The sequence below is a fragment of the Pristis pectinata genome, chromosome 7 (genome assembly GCF_009764475.1).
Source record: "Pristis pectinata isolate sPriPec2 chromosome 7, sPriPec2.1.pri, whole genome shotgun sequence".
NCBI classification, from domain to species: Eukaryota; Metazoa; Chordata; class Chondrichthyes; order Rhinopristiformes; family Pristidae; genus Pristis; species Pristis pectinata.
In genome coordinates, this window is record NC_067411.1 from 52,135,620 (window position 1) to 52,157,811 (window position 22,192).

Consider the following 22,192-nt stretch of genomic DNA (forward strand, 5'->3'; position numbering starts at 1 on the left):
AAATGATTTTTTCCAGCACCACAAGACTGAATATTTACATGTAAGACGCTGTAATGGGGCCTAATTGTTATTTTTGTAAGAGGATACAAATCCATGAATAAATCTGTTTTTATTTACATTTTTCTTTAAAAGTTATGCTTATCTCATTATACTACAAATACAATTTATGATCAGCATCAACTTTATTCCTTTTTCTTACCAGCATCCTATCTCTTGCTAGAGCTCTAACATTGGGTTATTGACCCACGCACAGGTATTACATAATTAAATATTAATTTCTACTTCCCACTGAGAGATCAAAGGCAACATTGGCATAGTAATCAGAATTGTTAATCACCAGTTTCAATTCAGGCTGCACTTTAGATCAGGAACTTTGAATATCACACACTTTATCAACAAACTACAGGGTTACTTCATTTCTGCTCCATATATGGGTGTCAGTGTACACAACTAATACTGGAGACCATGAGTGACTAAAAGGACTGAAAGACAACAGGTGTTATTCTTCACAGGGGGAAAACTTCAAAAGTGTGAAATTTCTCATGTTTACATTTACAAAAAGGTGTAAAAACCTAATCACATATAATTCTTCTCACTTTAGAAGTCCAGTATAGCATAAAGTCCATATATGGAGCAGAAATGAAGTAACCCTGTAGTTTGTTGATAAAGTGTGTGATATTCAAAGTTCCTGATCTAAAGTGCAGCCTGAATTGAAACTGGTGATTACCAAATTGCAGCACCTCGCATTTATCTGAATTAAACTCCATCTGCCATTCCTCAGCCTACTGGCCCAAATGAATAAGATCCCATTGTAATCTTAGATAACCATCTTCACTGCACACTATACCACCAATTCTAGTATTATCTACAAACCTACTAACCATGCTGCCTACATTCTTATCTAAATTGTTCATATAAATGATGAACAACAGTGGACCCAGCACAGATCCCTGTGGCACATTGCTGGTCACAGGCTTCCAGTGTGAAAAACAACCCTCTACCACCACCCTCTATCTCCTACCATCAAGCAAATTTTGCTAACTCGCCCTGGATCCCATGTGATGTAACCTTTCAGACCAGCCTACCATGTGGTACTGTATCAAAGGCCTTGCTAAAGTCCATGTAGACAATGTCTACCTCATCTATCTTCTTGGTTGCCTCTTCAAAAAACTCAAACAGATGAGACAAGATTTCCCATGTACAAAGCCATGCTGACTATCCCAAATAAGACCCTGTCTTCCCAAATGCATGTAGATCCTGTCTCTCAGATCCCCATCAATAACCTACCCACCACTGAGATTTGGCTCACCGATCTCAGTTCCCGGGTTTTCCTTGCAGCCTTTCTACAACATAAGCCACCCTCCAGTACCTCACCTGTGGCTATCAATGATACAAATATCTCCATTAGGGACCCTAAAATGAAGACATAGGAGACTGCAGATGCTGGAATCTGGAGCAACACACAAGGTGCTGGGGGAACTCTATGTGTCAGGCAGCACCTATTGAGAAAAATGGACAGTCAACATTTCGGGCCTTCCACCTATCACCTCCCAGCTTCTGAAATCATTCCTGTGCTCATCTGCCTATCAACCCTTTCACCTGGATCCACCTATAACATGCATGCTCTTGTTCCACCCCTTCCTTCCACCTTTTTATACTGCCTATGTCCCCTTTTCTTTCCAGCCCAAATGAAGGGTCTCGACCTGAAACACTGACAGTCCATTTCCCTCCATAGGTGCTGTCTGACCCACTGAGTTTCTTCAGCGCCTTTTCTGTTGTTCTGCTAGGAGCCCCACAATTTCTTCCCTAGTTTCCCAAAATGTCCCAGGATATAATTGATCAGGTCCCAGGGATTTATGTACCTTAATGCATTTAAGACCTCCAGCACATTCTCTTCTGTAATGTGGACTCTCTTCAAGACATCATTATTAATGTCCCCGAGTTTGCTAGCATCCATGTCTTTCTTCACTGTAAAGACAGACGAGAAATATTCGTGGCTCCACACATAGATGACCTCATTGATCTTCAAAGGGCCCTAATCTCTCCCTAGTTACTCTTTTGCCCTAATATACTTGTAGAATCTCTCTGGATTTGCCTTTACCTTATCTGCCAAAGCTATCTTATGTCCCCTTTTGCCCTCTTGATTGTATTCCTGCACCCTCCATACTCATCAAGGGATTCACTTCATCCCAGCTGCCTAGAGCTGACATATGCTCCTTTTTTCTTGACCAGGGCCTCAATATCTCTTGTCATCCAGGGGTCCCTATTCCTGCCAACTTCACCCTTCACTCTAATAGGAACATGCTGTCCCTGAACTCTCCCTATCTCACTTTTTAAAGCCTCCCACTTGCCAGACGTCCCTTTACCTGCTTCTCCCAATCAACTTTGCAAGTTCCTGTCTAATACCATCAAAATTAGCCTTCCTCAGTTTATTAATTTTAACTTGTGGATCAGTCCTATCCTTTTCCAAAACTATTCTGAAACTAATAGAATTATGGTCAAAATGCTTCCTCCACTAACATATCAGTCACTTGCCCTGCCTTGTTTCCCAGAGGAGGTGGAGTTTTGCCCCTTCTCTAATTGGGCTATCGACATTTTGATTGAGAAATTTTTCCTGAACACAATTCACAAATTTCTCCCCTTTCAAGCCCTTAACACTAAGGCAGTCCCAGTCGAAATTTGGAAAGTTAAAAACCCCTGCCAGCCCTTTGCTATATTTCTGTAATAACTATAATATCCCAGTCCCATGTACCCAGCCATGCCCATCTGCCTTTCCATATTAGGCCTCTTGCATTGAAATAAATTAAGTTTAATCTATCAGTCTTCCCTTACTCTCTGCCATGCTCCTGCCTGTCCTGTCTTTCAAACTTGCTCTCATTAACTACTGTTTTTGGTCTCACCCCACTGCCAGACTAGTTTAAACCCTCCCAAGTAGTTCAAGCACATCTTCCCACCAGGAAACTGGTCCCTCTTCAGTTAAGGTGCAGCCTGTCCTTCTAGTACAGGTCACCTCTGCCCCAGAAGAGATCCCAATGGTCCTAAAATCTTAATCTCTGTCCCCTTCACCATCTCCTCAGCCATGCATTCATCTGCCCTAATTTCCTATTCCTACTCTCACTAGCATGTAGCACGGGGAGTAATCCAGAGATTACCAACCTTGAGGTCCTGCATTTTAACCCCCTGCATTATTCCCTAGATTCACTCTGCAGGACCTTATCCCCTTTTCTGCCTACGTCATTTATACCAATATGTACAATAACCTCTGGCTGCTCACCCTTTGCAACTGCTCAGAGACATCCTTGACCCCAGCACCTGGGAGGCAACATACCATCTTGGTATCTCATTTGCAATCACAGCATCTCCTGTCTTTCTCCCTAACTATCAGGTTTTCTCCAAATATAGCTTTCTCTGTCTCCACCCTCCCCTGTTGTGCATCAGAGCCAGTCAGGGTGCCACAGACTTGGCTGCTGCTCTCCTCTGAAAGAGATGGAGAGAGATTGGATCAATTAGACTTGTATTCACTAGAGTTTTGAAGATTAGATTCAGAAAGGATGCTCCTCATGGCCGGGAAGTCCAGAACCAGGGATCACAGTCTAGAGGTATGGGATATGAGCCATGAAGGACTGAAACAAGGAGAAATTTCTTATCCCAGAGAGTGGTGAGCCTATGGAATTCTCTAGCACAGAAAATAACTGAAGGTAAAACATTAAATGTATTATCTTCTTAGGGCTAGAGGAATCATGAGATACAAGCAGAAAGCTGGAAGAGGGCATTGAATTTGGATGACTGGCCATGATCCTAGTGAATGGAGGAGCAGATTTGAAAGTTTGAATGGCCTAACTCCTGCTTTTTCCTATGCTTCCATTGCAGGGCACAGGTCAAAAAATGATTTTAAATAACTGCAAAAATCACTTGCATTTTAAAAAAGACTGGAGTACATTTCTTGTTATCTAGACTACATTCAACTATAATTAAAAATAATGAAATCATCAAAATATTAATTGTGGACATTACTTTTGTTGCATTTCATAACAAAGTTATGCTTTCAAAAAAGCCTGCTGCAGTCTTTTTTAGGATTTATGGAGAGCATCAAATTCCATATCCAAATACTGATTTTATTAACTTCCTATTTTCACTTTTAGCACCTGGATATGCAAATGCAAAGTGGTAAACGGTAAAGATTAATTCCTTTATTGGTCAAAACATGCCATCTTCACTACAACAAACATTTTTCCAAATTTTACGTAAATACTTTAACAGCAAAGCAACAAGATATTAACCACGTGAATACCCAAGAGTAATCAAACACTGAGAACTCAAAGAGAACAGTATTTCGTGGGACGGGGAGATTATTTTGAGCTAAGCTTTTCTTCCATTAGTTGGCTGCATCAGTAAAATTGTTTAAAATGTAAATGAACTAATTGTTTAATTCATTGAGGAGAAAATCTAAATACCAAATCCGAGGCAATACTATTGGTAGTGCAGTTTTAAACAGGAAAAGATCTGGACAGTCACGCCAATTCTGCTTTCAAATGTAGTTTGTAGGCAATTTGCTCACAATAGTCAGGTGTAATGAACAAGTAGATCTTAATAGACAACTTGAATTATCCTACAAGTCTCCATGACATTACTTTTGCCACACAATTTATTTGAACAAAAAGGGAATTCCCAGACTTCCTAAATATTTATAATTATCACATTCATAGTAAAAAAATATATTTACAGTAATAAATACCTCTTCTTATTTCCTCCATCCCATCTCCTCCTGGACTAAGCAAGAACAGTGGTCCTCACCTGCAACTTCATGAGCCTCTGCATTCAATAGATCATCCTCCCCTTTCTGTTTAACGTTTATTCAAAACATCTTGGTCAGCTCTTCCATCCCACCAACAACATGCTGTCTAATGGAACTTTCCTGTGCAACCACAGCAGATGCAACATCTGTCCTTTTAACTCTTGCCCTCCCATCATCCAGAGACATTAACAGTCTTTCTAGGTGAAGCTGCAAATCACTTGCACTTCTCTCAATTAGTGTACTGCAGTTGGTGTTCACAATATGATCTCCTCTGCATTGGCTTTGAGGAGTCTGTTTAGACTGCAAGTGTGACATCAAGCTTCTTGCTCCCTTCCACTTTAACACTTCATCCCTCTTCCACTGTGACCTTTCTGCCTGTGGCCTCCAGTGCCATTAAATGAGTTGCTACATAAGCTGGAGGAACAATACCTTACATTGCAAACTTCTGGACAAAATCAAATTCTCCATCCTCAATAACACACTTCCTCTATTTACATCGGAATTGGCCATACTTGCTCGAAGTCATCCATCTGTCTGTGATATGAGCTCAGTACTTCTCTCTCGCCAATTGCACACCCTGACCTACCGTTTGCAACACATCACTTTGTCACCCTCTAACTGTCTCCTTAACAGTTCAACTCCATATCAACCCATCACAGGTTTTTTCTTCTCCTATCCTTCCCTTCCCCCATTTCCTCTGCAACTTAAAACTAACTTTGCTCTCTCCTGCCCATTTCTGACAGAGGGCATTCATCCTGAAATATTAACTGTTTCTCTTTCCACAGATGCTGCCTGACCTGCTGACTGCTTCCAGCATTTTCAGTTATTATTTTAGGAAATTACCCCAGCTCCTTCAGCAAGGAGGAGCAGGCAGATCTGGCAAGGGGATCCGCTACCATTGCAGTCCTCCCCAAGTGCAAGCAGTTATAGACTGCACTTTTGTCTACTTTGAAAAGCTCTGGCTCAGAACACTGGTTTGTAGTCTGACTCAACATCAGCAAAACCAAGAAACTAATTGTGGACTTTAGGAAAAGGATCTATCCTGGTCTCTACTTTCTTAGAAGTTTGAGGAGATTCGGCACATCATCGAAGATTCTGACAAACTTCTACACATGTACAGTGGAAAGCATTCTGACTGGTTGTGTCACGGCCTGGTATGGAAACTCCAATGCACAGGGACGCAAGCGGCTACAGAGATTGGTGGATTCAGCCAATTCCATCATGGGTACAGTTCTCCCCACCACTGAGGACATCTACAAGAGGCTATGTCTTAGGAAGACTGCATCCATCATCAGGGACCCGCACCATCCGGGCCATGCCCTCTTCTCATTGCTGCCATCAGCTGGAGATACAGGAGCCTGAAGACCCACATCTCAAGGTTCAACAACAGCTTCTTCCCCACTGCCATCAGGTTCTTGAACCAACCTGAAAAACCCTAATTCGACCTTGAACTGTATTTCCCTCAATTTGCACTAATGTCATTATGCAATTTTTTGTTTGTGGCATGTAAGTTATGTATAATTTATGCTAATTTCTGTTTATCATGTTATTAGGTCTGTGTACTATGGTGCTGCTGCAAAAAGCCAGTTTTCGTGGCATATATGCCCATGACAATGAACTTGAACTTAAGGGTCTGTGTGACCTCATTATACAAAGAACATGCCTTCAGTGATTAACGTTCTCCACCAACCCGTCCAGATCCCTCTAGGCCCCTGGGAATGCACTGATTCATTGTACAAACCTTTCCTGAAGCAGCTGCTGCAAGAGACCTGATTATACTGTGCGTTTGTCACATTAAGGATTGCCTTATGAGGCCACAGCTGCAAGGACAATACATATTGACATAATAGTGCAAGCTGAACCTGTCAGTATATTTTTATTCAAAGGATGTCTTGATAACACTGTTCTGCCCATCTTGCATTAGAAGATTATGATCTTCACAAGACTGCTGATGGTAAGATGCCGCATTAAAAGTTATTACAGAATATAAAAGTTTATGTGTGGCACAGTGACACAGCAGTTGGTGCTGCGGCCTTACAATTCCAGAGACCTAGCTCTGACCCAGACCTCTGATTTGAGTATGTGGAGTTTGCACATTCTCCCTACGTCTGCTTACATCACAAAGACATGCTGGTTGGTAAACAGGATAAGGGTCTTTGTGGAAGAGAGTTCTAAAGGGCAATAGAACAGCCTTTGAAATATTTTCAAGGCAGAAATAGATATGTTCTTGATAAGCAAGGATGTGAAAGTTACCGGAAATAGGCAAGAATGAAACGGAGGTTACAATCTGATTGGTCATGATGTTATTGATTGGTGGTACAGGCTTGAGGGACTGAGTAGGGTAGACACCTACACCTGATATGTTACATTCATTGTTTTGGGGCCAATAAAAAGCAGGAAAGAACATTGAGGCTAAGATGTTTAATGTCACCTTAGTACAAAGGTTTTCCTGTACGTTTCAGTCTCAGGGAACAGCTCTAACCTGCATTTCACAGCTCTAACCTGCATTTCACAGCTCTTACATGTCTTTAATTTCTCACTTTCTAACTAAACTTATCAACTAGCAGTTTTGTAAATAGTAGAATCACCTCAGCAACCCTGGCTCCTCTTATTCTGATATCATCCCCTTTTCAAATCTATCCTTCTCTACTCTCTCTGCAACTTAAAACAAACTTGTTTGCTCATTTTCCCAGTCCACAGACGCTCACTGACCTGCTGAGTGTTTCCAGCATTTTCTATCGATGTTACAAAATAATGGTTGCCTTGTAACTAACCTTTGCTCAACTGGATAAGGGCAATATTGCCCTGTTCCTTTTGCTCGTTAAGTACTAGGAGACATACATGATAGGACCCACAAGGAATTATTAATGACTGTAATACAATTACTAAGCATGTTTTTGAAGTAATAATGAACAGTGTATCATTGGAAAACAAAGCAAGCACTATCATAATATTTAAATTCACACTAAATTATTCTGCGGACGTTGAATATTTTATGACAATAAAAAATATTAAATTCAAGTGTTAACTGGGAGAAAAAAAATAATTTTCATTATAAAAGGAAAAGAATGTAACATGTACTTATTACGGAAGTTAAACTACACTGTAAAGTGAGTTTTATCATATGCAGCAAGTAAACAATAAGATGAGCCACATACAAAGGAATTTCACATATTAATGCAAATATCCATTAATAATTTATCTTAATATCACAATACCTCTACATCCACTTGATGAGCCGATGTAAGCTTTTGGATTTCATTTTTAGCTTCAACAATGGAATTTTTCTCCCTCTCAAAACAACGTTTCACATTTTGTAGGTCCATGCTCATAGCATCAATAAGTGCATCTTTTTCTGCACATTCACTTCGCCAGTGGTTTAATTTTTTATTTGCTGCTGCCAATTCTTCCTGAACTTTCTGAGGAACAAGAATTGGTGTTTATTAAAGTCAGATATTCTCCACTTCTTGTTTGGCACACAAACCATAGAAAATCAAAATTTCTAAATAACAATCATGAGCATACTGAAGAGTGAGATAAAGAGAAAAAGAAAGTGCAAATGGACAGGAGAGTGTGCACTCATGCACAGGAGAGAGAGAGAGAGAGTGAGACAGAGAGAGCACAAAGGAAATAGCTAAGAGAAAGATTCTGCAGATGCTGGAATCTGAAGCGACGCACACAAAATGCTGGAGGAACTCAGCAGGTCAGACAGCATCTATGGAGGGAAAGAAACAGTTGATGTTTCGGTCGCGGCCCTTCATCGGCATAGAGCAAGGAAAGAGATGCAGGAGCAAGAGCACAAGAGTAAAAGACAACTTGGGAGACAGCATGAGACCTGGAAAGAGGGGGAACAAGAATAAAAGATAGCATACAAGGGCATGAGATAGAAAGATAGAGCATGGGAAATACAGTAATAGGGACAGCAAGAGGAAGAGTGTCTCAGGGAATTAAAGTGCTTGAAGGAGAGAGAAAGAATGGAAAAGTATGAGAATGAAAAAGAGATAGGACAAATAAAAACACAAGTATGACTGCAAGAGCAAAAGAGTGCACAGCAGCAAAAGTGGGAGAAAGCACACAAAGCAAAGAACATACAAAAACATAAGAGCACAGAAAAGTGAGGAAGAGTACATGTATAAAAGAACAAAAGACAAAGATAGAAAAATACGACAAGAAAGAAATGCAGAGAATGAGTGAGAGAGCAAAAGAAGTACAGTTAAAATATTTATACAACCTGAACAGCTACTTAAATGATCAAAGAAGTTCCTACCTCACAATTTTCATTTCGTGACCAAATCAATTCTTTGTAAGCCTCACACTGCTCATTTATCTTGTCATATAAATCCTTCACTCTGTTTAGCTGGAAGAAGAATAAAAATAAGAAGACAAGAATACAAAGCTTAAGTTCACCATAATTCAATTTTGAGATGCATCAGCTTGTTTGTATAGAAGTATGCAAAATTAATATTTTTATATTTATCCATATGAGATCATTGGTCATGCTCACAAAATACTTATGTTTTGCACATAATGTGCTCTTCCAAATATTTTTAGTTTCTGGTTTACATAGTTGTCTAATCTGACAGCAAATCCAGGAAGGATTGAAGTCAAACTACATGAACACTGTCAGAACAAATTAACTGGTCCTGTTTACAAAACTTCTTGTTCTGTTATCTTTTCAAACTGGTTCTGCCATGATACCATCTTCATACTAATATTAACCCGAAGACCAAAATTTCCCATATTGTTACTGGCAACTGGATTACACTGCATGGATCCAATTTAAACACTAAATCCATTATTGTATTTATACAAAGTTTTTATTGAACCTCAGTATCTAATACCAAGCTCCAATGTTAAATTTACACTGTTGATTACATTTGTCAGTTTACATTTCTGACTCTCAGCAATGTTAGGCAAATAAATTTTGACTTCATCTTCCCCACCCCCTTTTGAACAGAGTGCAAGCTCCTGTAGTAAACTGAACAAAACCAATGCAGTAGTAAATCTGCTGTTTGCACTTCTGAGCCTTCAAATTGGTCCCAGTACAGTCTTTATTGTCTCTATAGTGGTTTTCTTCATGCCAAGGCAAATTCAAATCTCATTTAAAATACAAAACTACACTGAAAAAAGTCTCTGGTCTTCCACAGTTTTTTTTCTCCTGCTGGTGATAGTGCCTGACGTGTAGTATAGTTCATATTTAAAGGAAAGACAAATACTGGAAAAGATAAATAAGTACCTGCTAGTCCAAATATTTCAAATCATCCTTCCAAGTTCCTATCAATTAAAGCAGCTCCACAAATTATCAGCACAAAAGATCAAGTGCTTAAATAATTTAAACCCAGACAAAAAAAATTAAGATTGCATTTACACCCAGCACCACACAATTACACATTGCCCAAAAAAGCAAAGTCAGAAAGATGGTATCTGTTACCAAGTTTGGTTCCCAATTCCTTATTGAAACAATTGTATGCATATGCAAGAAAATCAAAGTCAAACCTCTCAAGCACTCCACAAAGGAAACTCTTCTCAGACTACCTCACAGACAACCATCAACTTCCAGTCAATTAGAGCCACTAGTGTCCATAGCATTTGGACAGCCATGAATACATATCGTTCAGACCCACAGAGGTTCTTGCCTTTTCTATCAAGAACAACCAGGACTGGTTTGATCAGAATGACCAGGAGATCCATGAGCTAATTAACCACAAAAAAGTGTTCCTGGAAGCTCCACCATCTTCCAAAGAAACACCTCCATGGACAACTGAAGGCAGAGGTTCAACAGAAAACCTTGTGACCTTATAAAAATATTGTGGGTAAAAAGAGCACAGATGGTCGAGTAACTCACTGATATCCATGATATGCACTGGTCCTTCAGCACTGTCAAGACTCTCTACAACCTAAACACCCTGAGCCTCACCCACCTAAGAGTCAAGAACAAAGGTGAACTTATCAAGGACAGAGAGATGGATAACACCTGCTAGAAGGAAATCTTAGTATCACTCTGCCCTGGAATTGAGTCAAGGACAAGAATGTCCTTGACTCAATCCCAGGGCAGTGTATTCAGTCCAGCCTCAACAAGCAAACAACCAAGAAGCAACAAGGCCTCCAAAGTTGACAGTATCTTGCTGAACTTCTAAAACTGAGGAAAGTCATCACCAGCATCCATTCCAACCTGGGTCTACCTCCATCCAGTGGTCAAGGAGCTGAAAAGCAGTGTGGATTCCATCAGTCTAGAAACACAGTGGACATGACCTTCACTACGTAACAACTTCAAGAGAAATACAAGAAACAGCGACAACTACTGTCCATGGCCATTCTTGACTTTTCTAAAACATTTCACTCCATCAATCAGGAGGGATTGTGGAACACTCTACTCCAATTTTGTTGCCCAGAGAAATGCATCTCCATCTTATGTTTGCCTCATGCTGCCATACGTGCCATGATCCTTATCAAGGGCTCATAACAGCCTATCAATGTCAAGCATGGCCATGCCATTGCCCCAACACATTTTTCAATCTTTCTCATTGCAAAGCTGCACCTCACTTCCAACAACCTTCTCCAAAAGCCATCCAAATGTCTTTTAAATGCTATTATTGTATCTTCCTCAACCATTTTCGCTGGCAGCTCATTCCAGATAAGCATCACCCAAGGTGTGAAGAAGTTGCCCTTAAGGTCTCTTTTAAATCTTTCACCTCTCACCTTAAATCTATGCACTTTAGTTTTCATTTCCCCTTTCCTGGGAAAAAGATCATGTGTGTTCACCCTATACATATACCTCATGAATTTATACACCTCTAAAAGGTCACCCCTCAATCTCCTATGTTCCAAGGATTAAAGACCAAGCCTATCCAGCCTCTCCCTATAACAGAGTCCCTCGCATCCTGGCAGCACCCTCATAAATCTCTGCACTCTTTACAGTTAAATAATGTATTTCCTGTAACTGGGCAAGCAAAACTGTATACAATACTCTAAGTGCGGTCTCACCAAAATCTTGTACAACTGCAACACAACATGCCAACTCCTATACTCAATGCTCTGACTGATGAAGGCTAATGTGCCAAATGCCTTCTTCACCACCATCTACCTATGATGTTGTTTCCAACAAACTATGTACTTGTACGTCCAGGTCCCTCTGGACCTGACCATACACTATAGTGGTCCTACCCTGGTGTGACTTCCCAAAATGCAACACTTTGCACTTTTCTGAATTGAAAGCTATTTGCCAGTCCTTGGCCCACATACCTAGCAGATCAAGATTCCACTATAATTTCTGATAACCTTCTTCACTGTCTACAATGCCACCTATTTTAGTAACAGTCGCAAACTTACTAACCATGCCTTGTACATTCACATCCAAATTATTTATATAAATAACGAACAACGAAGGTCCCAGAACGAACCCCTGTGACACTCCAATACACACCACTGATGTCAGACTCACTGGCCTGTAGTTCGCAAGCTTGTCTTTGCTGCCCCGCTTAAATAATGGTCCAACATTAACCACCCTCCAGTCTTCATTCAGGAACTTCACCTGTGGCCAAAGATGAAGCAAATATCTCTGCAGGGTTCTCTGCAATTTCTTCCCTAGCTTCCCACAAGGTCCAAGGATGCATTCAGTAAAGCCCTGGGGATATATCTACCTTAATATGACAAGGCCACCAATACCTCCTCCCGGTAATCTGTATGCAGTCCAAGACATCATCAATCATTTCTCTCATTTCACTTTTACACTTTATATAGCTATAGAATCTCTTCCAATATCTCAAGAGCTAACTCTCAGTGAAGACAAACAATATCGATGAGATTTATTATTGCCTTCAAGGCATCAGCACTGTCGGTTAAGGAAAAGGGCATTTCAAATAAATACCTTAAATCTGGCACAAAACTCATGGTCTACTGGGCAGCAATGATCCCTAACCGCCAGATGCTCTTGAGACCCAACCACCTAGAGAGCACAGAACAGTACAGACAGGAACAGGCCCTTCAGCCCATGATGCTCGTGTCAACCATGATGTCAATTTAAACTGCAGATTTATGTCCCTCAATTTCCTGCCTGTTCACATGCCTGTCTTAATGCTTCTTAAACATTGCTGTCACATTTTCTACCACCACCTCCTCCTGTCTCTCTCAATTACCTGGGATAGATCAGGCCCTGGAAACTTATCCACCTTAATGGTCTTCAAAAGACCCAACACCTCTTCCTTCTTCTTGATATCAAGATGCCCAAGAATATCGTCATACCCCTCCCTGATCTCATTACCCATCATGTCCTTCTCCTTGGTAAATAATAATGCAAAGAACTTGTTTAGTAGCTCGCCCATGCCCTCTGGCTTTAGACATAAATTCCCTTCTTCTTCCTTGACTGGTCCTACCCTCTCCCTAGTTACTCTTTTGTTTTTAATGTATGTACAAAATACCTTGGGATTCAACTGGCCAAGGACATTTTGTGCCCCTTTTTAGCACTTCTGCTTCCTTTCTGTTCCTCAAAGACCCTGACCAATTTCAGCTTCTTAAACCTCACAAATGCTTCCTTTTCCCTTTTTGTCAAATTTGCAACGTCTCTCATTGTCCTAGAACCCCAAACCCTGCCATTCTGGTCTTTCTTCCTCACATGAACATGTTGGTCCTGAATTCTGACCAGTTGTGCTTTGAATGACGTCCACATGTCAGATGTGGAAGAGACTCTTAGCCACATGAATTATAGAGAAATGGAGGGCTTATGTGGGAGGGAAGCGTTAGATAGATATTAGAGCAGGATAAAGTGTCGGCACAACATCGTGGGCCAAAGGGCTTGTATTGTGCTGTAATATTCTATGTTCTATGTGGACCTACATAACAACAGCTTCTCCCAATCTACCACCTCCAGCTCCTGTCCAATACTATCAAAATTAGCCTATCCCCAATTTAGCACTTGCCCCGAGGTCCAGTCCATAATTAACTGAAAACTAATGAAGTTATGATCACTGTTCCCAAAATGCTCTCCCACTGAAATTATGATCACCTGGCCAGACTCATTTCCTAATACAAGGTCTAGTATGGCCCGTCCCCTACTTGGATTATCTACATACCCTGTCAAGAAACACTCTTGGACACACGTAACAAATTCTGCCCCATCTAAGCCTCTGGCACTAAGGGAAACTCACTCCATGCTGGGTAAATTAAAGTCACTCACTACAACTAACCCTGTCGTTTTTACGTCTTTCCATAGTCTGCCAACATAATCTAATCCTCTATTTCCTGCTGTTGGAAGGTATAACCCCATCATAGTGATTGTACCTCTCTTATGCCTGAGCTCTACCATATTGCTTCACTGGATGAGCTCCCCAGGATGTCCTCTCAAAGTGCCACTGTGACATTCTTCCTGATCAGTAGTGCAACTCCCTTACCTCTCTATTGCACCTGAAAATCCAAATACTGGAACATTGAGCTGCCAGTCTTGCCCTTCTATCTGTCATTGAGCTGCCAGTCTTGCCCTTCTCAAGCTTGTGAGTTAGGGGCATGCAGAAGCCTCATGCAAGTGGAGAAAGGAGTGCACCGTTTCACAAACTACCCACCCATCAGCCCTGTCAGGCACCTCCACTCCATCTGTGGGGCAGACTGCAGTGAGAGAACCTGAAAAGAGGCAAGTCATCTCTTCATAGGGGCTGCTTCAAAGAAAGATACCCGACATGAAACTTGCTTAAAATAGAAACAGCACAAAATGGAACCTGCATGGCTCCAGGTAAAGATCTGGACCAGATTAAAGCAGCAATCATAGAAGGGAATCAGCCCTTAAAACACCCATGGCAGCCAGACGGCAGAACTGTGCATAATGGCTACCACTGGGAAGACAGCTCCACATTTCATTCAAAGAAATATCAAATCCTGTTGGCCAAGGCAGAGATCAGGAAGGAGGTGAGAAGTAGAAAGAGGATACCTGCACCCTATCAGAAGGACTCTCACAATCTCATAAATTTGTATTTCTCATTGTTTTTTGAGGCCCAGCAGACTTAGCAGCAGAAGGGAGGAGACTGCAGAGTTTAAAGCTTGTTTTGCAGGTATAAAAGGAAGTCAGGCTCTAGCAGAGCAGCCATTTTGCGAGTGGCCTAGTTTGAGACCAAAGTGCTGAGGCATTGGCTGTGAAGCTTTGGTGAAGAGACTGAGCAGAGGAAAGAGTCAAGATAAGCACAACTAAGGTCTAAGTGTGGTTAGACCACACTTACTGTGTCCAGTTCTGGTCGCCTCATTATAGGAAGGATGTGGAAGCGTTGGAAAGGGTGCAGAGGAGACTTACCAGGATGCTGCCTGGTTTAGAGAGTATGCATTATGAGGAGAGACTAAGGGAGCTAGGGCTTTACTCTTTGGAGAGAAGGAGGATGAGAGGAGACATGATAGAGGTATACAAAATATTAAGAGGAATAGATAAGAGTAGACAGCCAGCACCTCTTTCCCAGGGCACCAATGCTCAATACAAGAGGGCATGGCTTTAAAGTAATGGGTGGGAAGTTCAAGGGAGATATCAGAGGAAGGTTTTTTACCCAGAGAGTGGTTGGGGCATGGGGCGGCACAGTAGCGTAGCGGTTAGCGTGATGCTGTTACAGCGCCAGCGATCGGGGTTCGATTCCCGTCACTGTCTGTAAGGAGTTTGTACATTCTCCCGTGTCTGCGTGGGTTTCCTCCAGGTGCTCCGGTTTCCTCCTACATTGCAAAGACGTATAGGTAGGTTAATTTGGGTTTAAATGGGTGGCGCGGACTCGTTGGGCCGGAAGGGCCTGTTACCACGCTGTAAATAAAATTTAAAAATTTAAAATTTAAATTTAAATTTTAGAATGCGCTGCCTGGGGCGGTGGTGGAGGCAGGTACATTGGTCAAGTTCAAGAGATTGCTAGATAAACAGATGGAGGAATTTAAAATAGAGGGATATGTGGGGGGAAGGGGTTAGATAGTTTTTAGTCAAGGTTTTAAAGGTCGGCACAACATTGTGGGCCAAAGGGCCTGTATTGTGCTGTACTTCCTATGATTCTATTGATTCAACTCTACTTTTCACACTTAGTGCATTAAGATGGCAGTTAGGGCAGCGGTACGCTCGTCCTACAGGAAGTGGGAGATCAGGGAAGCTGGAAGGATGAGACGTGTGGGAATCATGTCCAACTGCAGCTCCTAGCTGAACATGTTAAGGAGCTGGAGCTGGACACACTTAAGATCACCCAGAACTCTGAGAGGATCCGGAAGAAATAGCGGAGGTGCTTAATGAATACTTTACGTCAGTATTCACTACGGAAAAAGATCTGAGGGATTGTAGTGGGGAGTTGCAGTGGCCTGAAAAGCTTTAGCATGTAGATATTAGGAAAGAGGAGGCGCTGAAACTTTTGGAAGCATCAAGTTAGATAAGTCTCCAGGACCGGATGAGCTGTACCCCAGGCTGCTGTGGGAGGCGAGGGAGGAGACGGCAGAGACTCTGACGATGATCTTTGCGTCGTCTATGGAGATGGGAGAGGTTCCGGAAGATTGGAAGGTTGCGGATGTTGTTCCCTTATTCAAGAAGGGGAGTAGGGATAGCCCAGCGAATTACAGACCAGTGAGTCTTACCTCAGTGGTTGGTAAGCTGATGGAGAAGATCCTGAGAGGCAGGATTTATGAACATTTGGAGAGGTATAATATGATTAGGAACAGTCAGCATGGCTTTGTCAAGGGCAGGTCCTGCCTTACGAGCCTGATTGAATTTTTTGAGGATGTGACTAAACACATCAATGAAGGGAGAGCAGATGTAGTGTATATGGATTTCAGCAAGGCGTTTGATAAGGTAGCCCATGCATGAAGAAAGTGAGGAGGCATGGGATCCAAGGGGGCATTGCAGAGTGGATCCAGAACTGGCTGGCCCACAGGAGGCAAAGAGTAGTTGTTGAAGGGTCGTATTCTGAGTGGAAGTAGGTGACCAGTGGTGTACCTCAAGGATCTGTACTGGGACCCTTACTCTTTGTGATTTTTATAAATAACCTGGATGAGGAAGTGGGGGTGGGGGGGGGGGTAGTAAGTTTGCGGATGACACTAAGGTTGAGGGTGTTGTGGATAGTTTGGAGGGCTGTCAGATGTTACAGAGGGACATAGATAGGATGCAAAGTTGGGCTGAGAAGTGGCAGATGCAGTTCAACCCAGATATGTGTGAAGTGGTTCATTTTGGTAGGTCAAATATGATGGCGGAATATAGTATTAATGGTAGAACTCTTGGCAGAGTGGAGGATCAGAGGGATCTTGGGGTCTGAGTCCATAGGACGCTCAAAGTGGCTACACAGGTAGACTCTGTGGTTAAGAAGGCATATGGTGTACTATCCTTCATCAATCGGGGAATTGAATTTAGGAGCCGAGAGGTATGTTGCAGCTATATAGGTCCCTGGTCAGACCCTACTTGGAGTATTGTGCTCAGTTCTGGTCACCTCACTACAGGAAAGATGTGGAAGCCATAGAGAGGGTGCAAAGGAGATTTACAAGGATGCTGACTGGAAGGCGGAGCATGCCTTATGAAAGCAGGTTGAGGGAACTCGGCCTTTTCTCCTTGGAGAGACGGAGGATGAGGGGGGACCTGATAGAGGTATATAAGATGATAAGAGGTATTGATCGGGTAGATAGTCAGAGGCTTTTCCCTAGGGCAGAAATGGTGCCCACAAGAGGACATAGGTTTAAGGTGCTGGGGAGTAGATATAGCAGAGATGTCAGGGGTAAGTTTTTTTACTCAGAGTGGCGAGTGCGTGGAATGGGCTGCTGGCAACGGTGGTGGAGGTGGATACGATTGGGTCTTTCCAGAGACTGTTGGATAGATATATGGAGTTGAGTAAAATAGAGGGCTATGGGTAAGTCTAGTAATTTCTAGGGTAGGGGCATGTTCGGCATACCTTTGTGGGTCAAAGGCCCTGAATTGTGCTGTAGTTTTTCCATGTTTCTATCACAGATGAGAATTTCAGTGAGGTGGTCACACCTAGGGTGCAGGCTACAGGTAGTTAGTGTTAGGGATTATTCTGGAGTTATGAAAGTATGGATAACAGATATCAATTAAAATGAAGACAGAAGAGATTGCAGAACGAGTCTTCAGGAAATAAAACCATTCAGAACCGATACTTCAAGGCGATTGAAACTGATCATCAGGTGTGAGACATTCGCTGATTCTGTGCCATTGAAACTATGCAGGGGAAGACAATAGATGAATGTTCATGTTAATTGGTGCTCATGGAAAACTTCAGGATGAGATCAGGGAAGAAGTTAAGCAGCCATCTCCTGCATTAACACATTGTTAAAGGCTTATCCCTGCCACTCAATGCACAGTTCAGGACTTTGTCACTTAATATTCTGGTTAGTTGTATATTCAGGGACCATCCCTCAACACTGTCACAAAAGTGTGGGGAGTTTGTGCTGAGAAGCTTTCAGACTAGCTACCAGTATTGAATATTCAGAAGAAGTTCTGCTAGTTGGGATGTACTACCATTGTAAACACGTAATTCTGCGAAGTTGCCTATCTGCATTAAAAATGTTGAAGATGACTTGGTGATTATAGCCATTGAAACTGTAGATAATTGTTTATTGTTATCTTTGTGTTTAAAAAATATAAAACATTGTGTCGGGAGAAGTGAGCTGGAATCTGCTGTGTGAATAAATACTTTTAAATCTACCAGTTACAGCTTCTGTGTGGCTCAGTTTAGTCAGTCACAACAGTTGAATAACCACCAGGAAAGGTAGAGCCCACCCACCTGAATCATTCTCTCTTCTCTCCTCTTCCATCAGGTAGAAGATACAGGAGCCTGAGGGCATGTACCACCAGACTTAAGAACAGCTTCTACCCTTCTGTGATAAGACTATTGAATGGTTCCCTTATATAATGAGATGGACTATAACCTCACGATCTACCTTGTTATGACCTTGCACCTTATTGCACTACACTTTCTCTGTAGCTGTGACACTCTACTCTGTACCATTATTGTTTTTACCTGTCCTACGTCAATGCACTCTGTATTGACCCAATGTAACTGCACTGTGTAATGAATTGACCTGTATGATCGGTATACAAGACAAGTTTTTCACTGTACCTCGGTACAAGTAACAATAATAAACCAATACCAATAGAGGGGGTAGACAGACAGTGCAGGATTCCCCTGTGGCCATTCCCATTGAAAACAAGTATACTGTTTTGGATACTATTGGGAGGAATGATCATTCAGGAGAAACCAGCACCAGCAGCCAGGTCTGTGGCGCTCAGACTGGCTCTGAGACTCAGTAGGGAAGGGTGAAGGTAGAAAGGGCTATAGTGATAGGGGACTTAAGAATTAGGAGGACAGACAGGAGATTCTGTTGCTGCAAAAGGAACTCCAAAATGGTGCGTTGCTTCACTGGTGCCAGGATCAAGAGTATCTCCGAGCAGTTGCAGAACATTCTCATGGGGGAGGGAGAGCAGCCAGAAGTCGTTGTGCACAGTGGCACAAATGACATAGGTAGAAAAAGGGACGAGGTCCTGCAGAGTGAACATAGGGAACTAGGAAAGACATTAAAAAGCAGAACCTCGAGGGTAGTAATCTCCCCATAGGAGGATACTGCAGGTGAATCTGTGGCTGAAGAGTTGGTGCAGGGGCAGGGATTCAGATTTGTGGACCATTGGGATCTAACCTGGGACAGAGGTGACCTGTACAAGAGGGACTGGTTGCACCTGAACTGAAGGTGGACCGATATCCTAACAGGCAGATTATTGCTAGTGCTACTAAGGAGGGTTTAAACTAGATTGGCAGGAAGGTGGGATCCAAAGCAGAATTGAGACAGATGGGAGGCTGGAGGTTGAGACAAAATTCAATGACAGTAAAGTCAGTAGACAAGACGGACAGCAGCATGGCAGGGAGCGAGGAAAGACTGTTGGATTAAATTGCATTTACTTCAATGCAAAAGGCCTGACAGATAAGGCGGATGAACTCAGGTCATGATTAGCTATGTTGGACTGGGATGTTACAGCCATTACAGAAACATAGCTAAGAGAGGGACAGGACTGGCAGGGTATAGATGCTATAGGCAGGGTAGAGGTAGAGGAAAGAGGAATTGCATTTCTGATCAAGGAAAACATCATGGCAGTAGTCCAAGATAAATTTACTGAGGGATCGTCCAGTGATGCTTTATGGATGGAGCTGAGAAACGTGAAAGGGATGATCACCTTGTTGGAATTGTGCTATAGGCCCCATAATAGTCAATGGGAATTAGAGGAACAAATATGCAGAGAGATTGCAGAGAGTTGCAAGAATATTATTAAGGTTGTTATTAAGAGGAAATTTAACTTTCCTAATATAGACTGGGACTGCCATAGGGCTAAGGGCTTAGATGGGGTGGAATTTGTTAAGATTATTCAGGAAAGTTTCCTCACACAATCTATTGAAGGCCGTACTAGGGAAAGGACAAAGTTTGACCTACTCTTGGGAAATGGGGTAGGACAAGTGACTGAAGTGTCAGTGAGGGAGCACTTTGGGACGAATGACCATGGTTCTATTAGTTTTAAATTATTTATGGAAAGGGACAGAATTGGTCCACAAGTTAAAGTTCTAAACTGGGGCAAGGCAAATTTTACCGTATTAATCAGGAACTTGCAAAAGTTGATTGGACTAGGCTGTTTGCCGGCAACAAGACGTCTGTCAAGTGGGAGGCTTTTAAAAGTGAGATATCCAAAGTTCAAGGTCTGCATGTTCCTGTTTGAGTGAAGGGCAAGGCTGGCAGGAGTAGGGAATCCTGGATGACAAGGGATACTGAAGCTCTGGTCAGGTAAAAGAGGAGGTATGGATCAGTTACAGGCAGCTGGGATTAAGTGAATCCCAGAAGGAGTATAGAGATTGCAGGAGTATACTCAAGAAGGAAATCAAGAAAGGCAAAAATGGGGCATGAGAGAACTTTGACAGAGAAGATTAAGGAGAATTCAAAGAGATTTTACGAACATTAAGGGAAAAAGAGTAACTAGAGAGAGAGTAGGGCCCCTCAAAGACCAAAGTGGACATCTTTCTGTGGACCCACAGGAGATGGGTAACATTCTCAATGAGTATATCTCCTCTGTTTTTACCATGAACAAAGACATGAAGACTTCAGACCTTGAGATAGTCAATGGGGAGATCTTGGCATTACGGCAGAGTAGGTATTGGATGGCTTAAAACATATGAAGGTAGATAAATCTCCAGGGCCTGATCTGGAATATCTGTGGGAATACTTTCCAGCTCAAAGTATTCAGCTCAAATATCTGTGAGTTACTGTATATACATCATCATTAGCGACTGTTGAAGTGCTGGAAGAACTGGAGGGTGGCTAATGTTGTGCCTTTATTTAAGAAGGTCTGCAAGGAAAATCGTGGGAACAACAGACCAGTAAGCCTAACATCTGTGGTAGGTAAGTTACTGGAGGGGATTCTGAGGGATAACATACACAAGCATTTGGAAAGACAGGGATTGATTAGGGATAGTCAGCATGACTTTGTGCATGGGAGATCATGTCTCCCAAATTTCAATTTTTTGAAGAAGTAAGCAAGAATATCAATGAGGGCAGGGCAGTAGACATGGTCTATATGGACTTCAGTAAGGCATTTGATAAGGTTCCGCATGGTAGGCTGCTATGGAAAGTTAGATCACATGGGATCCATGGAGAGCTAGCTAATTGGATACACAATTGGCTTGACGATAGGAAGGAGAGGGTGATCATGGAAGGTTGTTTTTCAGACTGGAGTCCCGTGACTAGTGGTGCTCCCTAGCGACAGTGCTAGGCCCATTGCTATTTGTCACCTATATCAATGATTTGGATGAGAATGTACAAGGCATGGTAAGTAAGCTTACAGATGACACTAAAATAGGTGGTGTCATTGACAATGAAGATGATTATCAGGACTTACAGAGGGATCTTGATCAGCTGGGTATGTGGGCCGAGGAATGGCAAATGGAGGTTAATTCGGAAAAGTATGAGCTGTTGCATTTTTGGGAAGACAAATCAGGGTAGGACTTCAACAGTGAACAGTAGGGCCCTAGTGAGCATTATAGAACTGAGGGACCTTGGAGTACAAGTACATGGTTCCCTGAAAGTGTCATCACAGGTAGACAAGGTGGTGAAGGTGGCCTTTGGCACGCTGGCCTTTATCAGCCAGGGCATTGATTATAAAAGTTGGTATGCTAAGTTGCAGTTACACAAGACATTGCTGAGGCTGCATTTGGAATACTGTGTTCAATTTTGGTCATCCTGCTAAAGGAAAGAAGCCATGGAGCTGGAAAGTATGCAGAGGAAATGCTCAAGGGACTGAGTTATGGAGAGAGGTTGAGCAGGTTGGGACTTTATTCATTGGAGTGTAGGAGAATGGGGAATGACCTTATAGAGGTGTATAACATTATGAGGGGCATAGATAGGGCGAACGTGCACAGTCTTTTTCCC

At 42.2% G+C, this 22,192-nt stretch overlaps 1 protein-coding gene across 4 annotated transcripts in view; it reads right to left on the reverse strand.

Annotated features, from left to right (window-relative positions):
• The window catches only part of LOC127572676 (coiled-coil domain-containing protein 171-like), a 497,458-nt gene that overhangs the window by 336,716 nt on the left and 138,550 nt on the right, over window positions 1–22,192 (reverse strand). For all 4 annotated transcript variants that reach the window (XM_052020188.1, XM_052020186.1, XM_052020185.1 and 1 more), the window contains 2 exons: window positions 9,063–9,152; window positions 8,014–8,214 (listed from right to left, as the gene is read on the reverse strand). In XM_052020188.1, the coding sequence (XP_051876148.1) occupies window positions 8,014–8,214; window positions 9,063–9,152 (291 nt within the window). The remainder of the gene's footprint in view (window positions 1–8,013; window positions 8,215–9,062; window positions 9,153–22,192) is intronic.